The 12,246-nt window shown below is 45.5% G+C and overlaps 1 protein-coding gene across 2 annotated transcripts in view; it reads left to right on the forward strand.

The window, feature by feature from the left end:
• PRMT8 (protein arginine methyltransferase 8) overlaps positions 1-12,246 on the forward strand; it is a 70,893-nt gene that overhangs the window by 32,418 nt on the left and 26,229 nt on the right. For both annotated transcript variants that reach the window (XM_089500213.1, XM_089500214.1), the window contains exon 4: positions 2,162-2,225. In XM_089500213.1, coding sequence (XP_089356339.1) covers positions 2,162-2,225 — 64 coding nt within the window. The remainder of the gene's footprint in view (positions 1-2,161; positions 2,226-12,246) is intronic.

A 12,246-nucleotide genomic window follows, 5' to 3' on the forward strand; every position in this document is an offset into this window, starting at 1 on the left:
GGCTCCACTCTCAGCCCGAAGCATTTTTCCAACACCTCCGACTTGTCTCGGTCTGTGGGTACTGGGGCCTGCTCCCAAAGTTCTCCCTTCGGGTCCCACCACTCACCTTCCATGGCCTTCTTCTTTCTTCCTCCACTCCCCTTCATGGGGATAGCAAAAATCCCCCTCTTCTTTAGGGTCTCTTAATTTTACCTCCACATGAGGCCCGACTCTCTCTCCTTGGGCTCCTGGTTACTTTCTCTTTCCCTGCTCCAACCGCCTCTCTGCATCCTGTTCTTCCGCGTTTTCCCTTCCACCATGTGCTCACTTCTCCCTTACCTTTTATACCTCTCCCCAAATATCTCTCCTCCTCCACTTCCTCTTCCCCTGGGTCCTCCTTTCCCCCTAATTGTGGCTCTGCCCGACCAACCCTCCCTTCACCTTCCCCTCCCTTACTACACTTAGTCTCTGGACTTGCTCCATCATCAAGATGACATCTTTCAAATATTTTAAAGATGGCTATTATGTTACCTCTTAATCTTTTCTCCCAAGCTAAACATACCCAGCACCCTCAAGTGCTCCTCATAGGGCATGGTTTCCAGATCTTTCAACATTTTGGTCACTCTCCTCTGGAAACACTCCAGCTTGTTAATAGCCCTCTTGAACTGAACTGTAGAATAGGGAATAAAATACTTACAGATCCCAAGATCCCTGAGGATGGAGTCATGAAAGTTAAAGTAACATCACATTGATGTCATTTTCCTCAGCCTGCCATGAGCAGTGAGGTATGGGCACAGAGAGAATGTCCTTTCGTTTGTGGTGTCCTGTTTTTTAAAGATGCCTGAAGAACTTGTATTTGGACAAATGGTTCACATATTTTATCACTGGAATTATTTTTATTTGCCTTTGCATTTTTACTAGTGTTTAAATTTAAGTAAGCCACCCTGAAGAGAAGAATAAGAATTGCATAAAACAAATTAATAAATAGCTTCACACTCACTTTTGCCATTCTCTTAATTTCACTGTGTTATCTAATGTAATTTGTATATTCTAACTTTCATGGCCATAGGCTGTAGCAATATCAGAGTACAAGCTCTACAAAAGCCAACCCTCTGAAAATTAAATCAGAAACATTGCCATATAGCTCAGTGAAAAATGACATAATGAATATGTGTATTACAAAATTAAGCTAATTAGTTCTGATTTACTGCTGGAAAAATGATGCGTAAGATTAGCCACCATGGATCTCTATCTGAATTCTTGTCATGGACATTAAGCCTTGACTGGTGAGATTTGAAGAGACCAGAACAATTTTACTGAAATTAATATACAAAGATACAAATGCACAAATATTTTGGTCTTACAGTCTTATCACATTACAAAACAAACCCAACATGCAGTGACAAAGAGGTGTCTTTCTACTTGTTTCTCTGCATGATGTTGAAGCATTTTCATTCTCTTCAGATGGTAAAAGTATGAGGAGGGGGTTGTAAAACCATCCCTTTTGCCAAATAGGTTTTTCCAGCATGACAAAAGGGATGGATTTATGACTGGAATAGAATGAAAGTGCTTAGATGTCATGCGAAGAAGCAAACAGAAAGTCACTACTCTCTCATTGTGTGTTCGGTTTGTTTTGTAATGCAGTAAGGATCTTGGATTTTTGAAGGAATGGGATGCCTTTGAAAACACAGTTCTATATAGGCAGTTGATCACCCTCACAAAACACCCTCACTGTACATCTTGCCATTGTAAGCTCTGCTTTACTCTTATGAGCTGTCAGAACCACAGGTAAAGTTCAACCTAAGCATGTCAGATGTGTGTCAGTTATGAAGTTTTAACTGTATAACTTATGAATTCTCACATTCACAAATTCCAGCTGGAATTGTCAGAACATTGAGATCTGTATTCACTGGCTTGAAATATTACTTATTTGTCTTGAAGTAGAAAAAGAGAAACTGGAGACAAGTAAATCTGCCTCAGGGGGCATATATATTTATATATATACTACAGATATATATAAGTTTAAACAGTCATTCTCTTCTCTAGTCAAATATGTTCATATGCCTTTCTTTTTTGTCTCCTGTAATTGGTTGTACTATTATCTATAGATATGTTTTTCTGTACAGGCTCTGAAATCAATACAAAACACTTTCACTTTCTCTCCCTCCCCTGTATCCTTTAGATTGAATGTTCCAGTATATCTGACTACTCAGAAAAAATTATCAAGACGAACCACTTGGATCACAGTAAGACTTATCTAAGGAGATTGGTTGTATCTGCTGTTTTTGACTAATTTCTCTTTACTTAATTTATAATCAGTGACATATTGTTCATATTGCTTTGGGGTTATTTGGCATTTTAAAACACACATAAACACAATTATCACATCAAACCATCTGATGATAATTTAAGAGTTACTACTTTTACAACAATCTTATGATATTGTAACAGCATTTGTATAAAAGAAAATACATGAAAGAACATAGTTCATCTTTTTTACAGCCATAGCATAACAAAGAACATAAGAAGAATAAATCTAGTCTGTGAGTAGCGAAGTCCTGGCTTAGGAGCTATATGCAGCTGTTTGCACTGTCAGCACCTACTGAAGTTAGAAAAGAATTAAGGGCTTATAAATAGCCACAATAAACAACTCACATAGTTTCAACATGGCATAAAAGATGGATCTACTTATTGTGCACCTCAACTAGCCAGTTCTCTGGCTCTGTCCACTTGCTTGCTCGTGTGGGAGGTAATAGCTCTGGGGCCTTACCATTGCATCGATCAGTCACATCAGTCCTTGCCATAGCCTGGGTATGTACCTAGTCTGCCATATACCTCAGGCATCACCCCCTGAATGATATTTGAGCTGGGCTGAAGTTCTAAGCCTGAATGCTATTGTTAATCTAAGGACTTTATTGCACCACCTTTCCTCCCACACTAGGTGCGGGATGTTAACAAATAGGTGCATTTTATCACACACACTCATGCCCAAGCAGTAGGCATCCTGTACCTGATCTAGGATTCTCCTACACCTGTTTTAAAAATGAGGAAATCTTGTTATTTAAAAGGTATGGGAGAAGCCCAGTTCAGATGCAGGAAGCCCAGATCGGGTACAGGATGCCTGGGCATGCTGGTATGCAATAAAATCTGTCTATTTAAGTTTACATTGTTGTGGCATGTGTGTTGTGCCCATAACCCTTGTTGGGGCATATGGAAATGACGCACAGTGTCCACCATGACCACCTGCAGAGTTCAACCACGTCGACAGGATACCAAGAAGAAGGAATCTGTGAAGATGTCTTCAACTAATAATGACTCTTACAAGTCTTCATTCTAAACGAGGGCTTTAATCTTCCTTTGCAGTATTTACAACATAGATATACACAGTGTATTGGACATCCGTCTCTAATACACACTATTTACACCAACCAACAATAACACAACCTCTGAGGCAGCCACATTAACACACAACCATCTCACTGCCTCTCAGTAACAGACACAGCCCACTCATAGGCACCAACTGTCTCACTGTAACAGACACAGCCCACACTCAGGCACCAACTGTCTCACTCTCCTCTCAGTGACAGTTGAGAACTGACAGTTGACAGTTGCATCAACATTCTGATGATGAACTGTTTGAATGCTGACACATTAGCTGCCACTGGAGCTGTAAATTATCTGCACAACAGCTCCCCCTAGTGGCCACACCAATGTCATTTCCTGACATACATCCCGTGTCTAGAGGAATTAGGTGTGATAATTTCCTTAGCTAGAGTAGGTCTATTGCATAAATAGAATTTATGCATGTATCCATTTACCAAGTTACTATTGATTCATTGGGTCTATTTTAAGTCATAAGACCCACTCCAATGTCCTTCATGGATATATCTTTTTAGGAGTGGGGTATCCTCCACCCGCTTACCACTTCAGATGCATCCTGCACATTGTCCACAATGTAATTCTATCAACTCTGGGGAGAGAGGCAGGCTAGCTCCAACTGCCTGCCTGAAGAAGAAAAGCCCTCCCTTCAGCCACCATCTTGAGGGGAGAGAGGCAGGCAAGCTCCAACTGCCTGCCTGTAAGAAGAAAAGCCCTCCCTTCAGCCACCATCTTGGGGGGGGGGGGAGAGAGGCAGGCAAGCTCCAACTGCCTGCCTGTAAGAAGAAAAGCCCTCCCTTCAGCCACCATCTTGAGGGGAGAGAGGCAGGCAAGCTCCAACTGCCTGCCTGTAAGAAGAAAAGCCCTCCCTTCAGCCACCATCTTGAGGGGAGAGAGGCAGGCAAGCTCCAACTGCCTGCCTGAAAGAAGACAAGCCCTCCCTTCAGCCACCATCTTGGGGGGGGGGGGGGGAGAGAGGCAGGCAAGCTCCAACTGCCTGCCTGTAAGAAGAAAAGCCCTCCCTTCAGCCACCATCTTGAGGGGAGAGAGGCAGGCAAGCTCCAACTGCCTGCCTGTAAGAAGAAAAGCCCTCCCTTCAGCCACCATCTTGGGGGGGGGGGGGGAGAGAGGCAGGCAAGCTCCAACTGCCTGCCTGTAAGAAGAAAAGCCCTCCCTTCAGCCACCATCTTGGGGGGGGAGAGAGGCATGGCAAGCTCCAACTGCCTGCCTGTAAGAAGAAAAGCCCTCCCTTCAGCCACCATCTTGGGGGGGGGGAGAGAGGCAGGCAAGCTCCAACTGCCTGCCTGTAAGAAGAAAAGCCCTCCCTTCAGCCACCATCTTGGGGGGGGGGAGAGAGGCAGGCAAGCTCCAACTGCCTGCCTGTAAGAAAAAAAGCCCTCCCTTCAGCCACCATCTTGGGGGGGGGGGGGGAGAGAGGCAGGCAATCTCCAACTGCCTGCCTGTAAGAAGAAAAGCCCTCCCTTCAGCCACCATCTTGGGGGGAGAGAGGCAGGCAAGCTCCAACTGCCTGCCTGTAAGAAGAAAAGCCCTCCCTTCAGCCACCATCTTGAGGGGAGAGAGGCAGGCAAGCTCCAACTGCCTGCCTGTAAGAAGAAAAGCCCTCCCTTCAGCCACCATCTTGGGGGGAGAGAGGCAGGCAAGCTCCAACTGCCTGCCTGTAAGAAGAAAAGCCCTCCCTTCAGCCACCATCTTGGGGGGAGAGAGGCAGGCAAGTTCCAACTGCCTGCCTGTAAGAAGAAAAGCTCTCCTTCCGACCACCATCTTGGGGAGAGAGAGGCCTGGCCTGAAAGACTAAGAGCCCTCTTCCGACCACCATCTTGAGGGGGAGAGAGGCCTGTTATGTTTGTTTGTTTGTTTTTTTACTTTGTATTGTACTTCCTGTTGTACACCGCTTTGATCTAATTTGGAATAGCGGTATATAAATAAACATTATTATTATTATTATTAGTAACTCAACTCTACCAAACTTGTTGAAGCTGTAAATGGTTCTACAGTGTAAATGCAGTCAAATCTCTTAGTCCCTACCAGTGACGTGGATGCTGTTATGTCCTAATGATTTGGGTTGTTTAAGGAAAATGCCTGGATGTTGCACTACCAATTCCCTACCTCCACCCCAACAATATTGATAATTTTCCATAAAACTCTATCTACCTTCTAGACCCAAGGCTCTCAGCCAAGCCAAGCGATTTTGTGGTATAGGAAGTAGCCAAGTAATTTTGTAAAGTTTATTTTGGAGGAGTGAAATCTTTCTGTTTGCACACTCTATTTTCACTAGCTGGCACAAGTTTTCTCATAACATGCCACATTTTCCCCCCAGTTATGATGAGAAATGAATTATGCTCTGCTCACATTTTCACACTGCATTGAGGCTGCCTTTTAAAAGTTAAAGGAGAGAGATTTTTGATACAGGAATCTGCCACCCACCACAGGCAAATGTAATTCCAACAGACTGCTTACCTACCCATTGCTTAAATGGTTAAACATTACCTTCTCTCACTTCTTCCCTCTTATTTGAAAAGACAGAAATGCAGTGCCAGCTACGGAGCAGATCATGGACAGAGGAAATTAAGTCAATAACACCAGCATTACTGACCAATCCCAAGTATCCAAAACTCCTCCAGGCAGGGATCTATCTTGTTCCTTGCCCAGGTTACCAATGGTCAGAAGTTCTCTGAAGATGCCAGCCACAGATGCTGGTGAAATGTCAGGAAGAAACTCTTCTAGAACATGGCCACATAGCTCGAAAAACTCACAAAAAACTATGTCAGAAGTCTGGGAAATGAAAAATTGAAGGCAGATGTTAGGTGAAAAACATAAGATACTTTTCAAATAAAAAGGTCTTGTTGGTGACTAAAATTGTAGAACCAAATTTTACCTTCTTCCTGAGCACATTTTGTCATATATAAACTGCCATCAAATAGGGAAGAATTCAGAGAAGATGAGATCCATGCTAATGTCCTGAAGTATCCTTTGTTGGGGCCATGAAATAAAAATTATGTCATGAAAATAAATCTTAGGCTGATTACCCCAGAGTCCATCTCTCAGTCATTCATCTTCGACCCTTGATATCAAATTAATATCAAAAAGGGATGTCTTAGGCAGGTACCCAAATGGAAGCTCTCCAGCACAGAAAACCAGTTATACCATATAAGAAATACAGATGGCTCAACATAGGAGAAGTCAAAAGCACTTAGCCAAGATGTGATCACTCAGAATTGACGTTAATGGTGGCAAGGAGGGAACTTTGGCTTATTGTGCTGGTGGCCAGCTATCGAACTGGAGACTAAAGCATAGAAGGCCATCTGTATTCAAATTGAGGTGTCACAAAATGATCCCCAGTTCCCTCGGCACTCTGAGGGTTTTATGGGTCTTTCTGGGCCACCTCAGTTTTGCCTGCAGAGTACAAAGTTCATCTTTTGTAATGTTACAGCACTGTGGAGAATGTTCAGCTAGGTACTATAGCATTATGAAATGCTTTTCTGGCAACTGAGTGGTGCATCAACTGTGTCAGGTTGGGTGCCTAAGTAAATCTGTTGTGTAATGGACCCCTGCTTTGTCTGTTCTAAAGACATACCTTGTTTGTGTGCCAAAACCTCAGACATCTAAAAATTATTCTGGGAATCAGTAGAGGCAGGTGACCTAGTGCAAGGATATCAGCCATAGTGTCCTAGCCTGGCCTTGATCCTAACATGTACAAGCCTATGGTTACTAAACACAGTTTGTCACACAAGATATTCCACCTTGCCTTGGCCTCATTGTAGTCCTTGGCAACATTGGGCCCATACAGATAGGCCAAAATAAAGCTGCTTCAGGTCACTTTGGAGATATGCTGTTTAAATGATATGTGTGTCTTAAGAGTCTGGAAGCCATGCCAAAGCCATGCTTTATTTTGGCCTGTCTGTACGGGGCCAATGTCTTTAAGCAATTACAACTGCACTTACATCAGAGACTGGCACCTCTTGTTACAAGACCTGGAAGTGCTAAAAAATTAAAATAAAACCCAAAGTAGCTTTTGGTGATGTTTAACTGACATATTGAAAAATCAGAAACAAATCTACATTTCTGGAGTAGTTTAATATGGTTTTTTAATACTTTATTTATTAGAATTTTACAAATATATATAAAATAAAAGGTTACATAGAATCAAAGATCAATATCATTACCTAACAAAAAGCACATTCACTCTATCCTTCATTCATAGACATAGGCAGTTTATTTTCCCCCCCAGTTATTTTATTTATTATTGAAATAATACAAATACATATGTAATATTTAACATAAAATCTCTCTTATTCCAAACGATCTTGCACCCTGATATTTATACAGAAAGCTTATTTTCCCATAGTTTTGCAACCTCTTTCCATTTTGCTTTATATTGCTGAACTGTTCTATCATTTTTGGACATTGAGATCATGTCCAAGATTGCTAACTCATTCAATTTCAAAATCCATTCTTCTAAGGATGGGATAGAGTTCGCTTTCCAGTATTTGGCAAATAATATTCGAGCAGCAGTTATTGCATATAGTAAAACACTCAACTCATCTTGAACTAGATTGTCCCAAGTTCCATCAGTAATATTTAACAGAAATAACTCAGGGGTAAATGGAATATTTTTCCCCATTGCATTTGTTATAGATCTGTGTATCATGATCCAAATTTTTTTTAGCCGATTTGCACTGCCACCAAAGGTGATATAAGGTGCCTCCTTTTTGATTACATTTCCAACAGTAAGAAACGCCGTGTTTAGCCAATCTAGCAATCTTAATTGGGGTCAAGTACCACCTAAAAATAACTTATAATAGTTTTCTCTTAATTTAACACATTTAGTAAATGCGAATACATCTGTGAATACATACAAATGGGTTTCACTGCGCCTGCGCAGTGCTGTTTGGAAACTTCTAGAATCACTGGGCAAAGCACACTTTGCAACATATAGAAACTTTTTGGCAGTAGCTCCGCCCATCCCTTATAAAGCCCCTGTTTTCCTGCTCTTTCCCCAGTTCCGAAATTTTTCGCCGCGTAAGCGACATGAGAATGAGCCAATAAGAGCAGGACACAGAGGGGAGGATGGGCGGGATTTGTATGTATTCTCAGATGACCACTCGAAGAAATACTGTTACAGGTAAGCAACCTGTCCTTCTTCTTCATGGTCTCTGCGAATCATACAAATGGGTTAGACTGACAAGCTTAGGCAAGTGGCGGAGGGAGTGTTATGACACCATAGAACCAAATACCTTTGTCAGTCAATTTGTACCAAACAACAATATATGGTCATGAAACCAACACACTCCCTGTGTGAAATAGTGTATTAACAGGGAGGTTCACCCAACCCTTGAGCCAACAAACAGTTTTGCATAATTGTGATGTTGACACAGTATAGGCAATGATCACCATGGTCAGATAGGGTTGGCCCACATTGGCACAATGGTAACAGAACGGATGAGACAACAATGCAGTATCCATGACATTCATGGAATAGACCTCATTCAAAGTCATTCAATCCCAAGCCCAACAACTCAGCATGGATGGTCAGTGCAATATCAAAACCATAGGAATAAACATATTCAAGGTTTTATAATCCAAGATACAAGTAAACTCAAGGCACATAGCTTAACTTAGTCAGTGCAACCCTGAAACCAATACAGCCCTTCCAAAGGCTGCATCCCGTTTGGCCCTCACATCCAGCCTGTAATGTTTAATAAAGGTCATTGGCTGGGACCATATGGCAGCCCTACAAATGTCTTCCAAGGGAACCCCCATCAAAAAAGCGGAGGATGCTGCCAGCGCTCTGGTTGTGTGAGAGCGAACCCTAGCTGGGAGAGGTCTGCCCAACAGTTCATAGCAGAGATGGATGGTATTCGCCACCCACTTGGAAAACCTCTGCGCAGACATGGGGAGTCCTTTCTTCGGTTCCAAATAACATTGGAACAGTCTATTGGAACAGCTCGACCTCGCAGTCTTGTCCAGATAGAAGGCCAAGGCCCTCTGAACGTCCAAGGAGTGTAGGCTGCGTTCGATCTCGGTGGTCGGGTTGGGGGCTAGGGTCGGTAACACAATGTCCTGACACAAGTGGAAAGCCGAAACTACCTTTGGCAAGAAGGTAATGTCGGTACGGAGGACAACCTTATCCTTATGAAAGATAAGAAATGGCTGGTCCCTCCGCAAGTCACAAACTTCGCCCGCATGGCGGGCCGAGGTGATAGCCACAAGGAAAGCCGTCTTCCATGACAGCAGTCTCAAGTCAGTCGTGGCCATCAGTTCAAACGGCTTGGACTGCAACGGAGACAACACAGAGTCCAAGCTCCAAGCTGGGGTCGGGACCGAAACAGGGGGGTGGAGGTTGGCACACCCTCTCAGGAAACTTTTCACCAGTGGATCTCTGAAAAACGAAGGTTTGCCCCCAAACTGGAAATGAGAGCAAATCGCCGATAGATAGCACTTAATAGAGGTGAGGCATAACCCAGCCTCCAAAAGTGCCATCAGGAATTCCAGCAATATCGGTGTCATCACCTGGGATGGGGATAGATCCTTTTCAGCTAAAAAGGATAAAAACCTCTTCCATTTTGAGGCGTAGGACCTTTGGGTGGAAGGCTTCTGTGCCGTGAGGACCACGGCCCGCACCGAGTCCGGCATGCCACCAAGGGCAGGTTCTCGATGTCCGGGTGCCTGATCAATCCGTCCCGAATCGTGAGCAGGTTGGGACGAGGGTCGAGTCTCAGGAATTCCCTTCTGGACAAGTGAAGTAGGCATGGGAACCACGGCTGCCTGGGCCACCACGGGGTGATGAAGATCATGTTCGGGTTGTCCGACAGCATCTTGGACACCACTCTGGTCAGAAGCGGGAACGGTGGGAAGGCGTACAGCATCCCCTCGGTCCAATCGAATGTGAATGCATCTCCTAGGGACTCGACGGAGGGCATCCGGGAACAGAACTGGGGACAGTGGCTGTTGTGTGCCGTCGCGAAGAGGTCCACCTGAGGGCTCCCCCACCGACGGAAGAGGTCCTCCACTACTTTGGGATGGAGCACCCACTCGTGACATGCCGAGGAAGACCTGCTGAGCTGGTCTGCCACACATTGTCCTTCCCGGGCAAGTAGACTGCCTGAAGCAGAATCCCTCGTGGGATGCACCAATCCCAGATTCGCAGGGTGAGTTCCAGTAAAGTTCTGGACTTCGTGCCACCTTGCTTGTTCAGGTAGTAGTACATCACAGTGGTGTTGTCCGTCTGAAGAAGAACTACCTTGCTGCAAAGCAGGGACTCGAAAGCCCGAAGAGCCTTTTCTACCGCCAACATCTCCAGCGCGTTGATGTGGAGGGTCTTGTCCTCCGAGGACCACCTGTCCCTTACCACAAGGTCCAGTAGGTGGGCGCCCCAACCCTCCAGGGATGCGTCTGTCGTCAGAGTGACGTCCGGGCGGGGTGGAGAAAAGGGTAAGCTTCGGGAGTCTAGCCACCAACGCAACGAGTGGGTGACCGATCTCGGAATGGACAGAAGCTTTGAAGGGTGGTCCGTCATTGGGCAAAAGGTCGACAGAAATCAAGTCTGGAGCGGTCTGGAACGGATTCTCGCCCATGGAGTGACGAAGGTCGTCGAAGCCATATGTCCCAATGCCACCTGAATGTCCCGAGCCCTCACTTTTCTTCAGGACAAACAGGCCAGGACGGCAGTTCTCAATGCCAGGAATCGATCCCGCGGGAGGTAGGCGATGCAGTCCTTGGAGTTGATGACGGCACCGATGAATTTGACCTGTCTTGATAGAGTAAGGTGAGACTTTTGCATGTTGACCACCAGTCCGAGGGAGGCCAGGAGACCCAGGGTGAAGGCGGTCGCCTCCTGTAATTGTTCTTGGGACTCTGCCGCCAGCAGCCAGCCATCCAGGTACGGGAAGACTCTGAAGCCCCTCTGGTGCAAGTAGGCCACTACCGGAGCCATGCACTTCGTGAAGACTCTTGGAGCTGTCGCTAGGCCGAAGGGAAGCACGTTGTAGTGGTATGCGTCGGAACCGATGGCGAAGGCGAGGAACCTCCTGTGGGAGTCGCGAATCCCAATGTGGAAGTAAGCATCCTTCAGGTCGATGGTCGCGAACCAGAAGCCCTGGCGCAGCAGAGGGAGAATAGAGGCTAGAGTTACCATACGGAAGCGCTGATAACACAAGAACTTGTTGAGGGCCCTTAAGTCCAATATGGGCCTGATACCTCTGTCAGCCTTGGACACTGTGAAGCACCTAGAGAAAAAACATCGGGGAAACAATTCGGGGTCGATTGGTGATATCGCCCCCTTGTCCAGTAACGAGCGCACTTCGTCGAGAAGGGTGTCCGAGGGGATGGTTGAAATGAAGGCTCCAGTTGGTGGGAGCTCACTGAACTCGAGGGCATAACCCCTTCGGACTATTTTAAGGACCCACGAGTCATTTGAGATGGAAGCCCAGATGTTAAAGAAGGGGCGCAATTTGTCTAAGAAGAATGGATCAGGATGGGCGAAGTGCGCAGGGAGGCTTCAAGATTTCTTCTTCGAATGGTCTGGTTCCTGACGTCGGGGTTGCGTTCCGTTGGCCCGACGAGGATGAAGACTGTGAAGGGTAGCGCTGCCACTTGGATCCCTGCTGCTGTCCTGAGAGGTCCTGATAGAAGGGCCTCTGTTGAGGGTGAAACTGCCAGGGCCGGTGTCTCTTTTTGAAGGGCTGGGCGGTAGTGGAGGACATGCCGTGTTTCTTTGCCGCAGCCTTCATTCAGTATTTCCTATTCAGGTGCTCTTCGGTTTCTGAATGGAAGAGACCGGAGTCATCCAAGGCCATGTCCTCGATGATAGCCCTTACATTCGGGTTCAGGTCAGAACCCCTCAACCAGGCATGGCGACGCAGAGCGATG

This window comes from Sceloporus occidentalis, unplaced genomic scaffold, assembly GCF_023333645.1.
Source record: "Sceloporus occidentalis isolate IW3139 unplaced genomic scaffold, rSceOcc1.0.p SCAF_150, whole genome shotgun sequence".
NCBI lineage: Eukaryota > Metazoa > Chordata > Lepidosauria > Squamata > Phrynosomatidae > Sceloporus > Sceloporus occidentalis.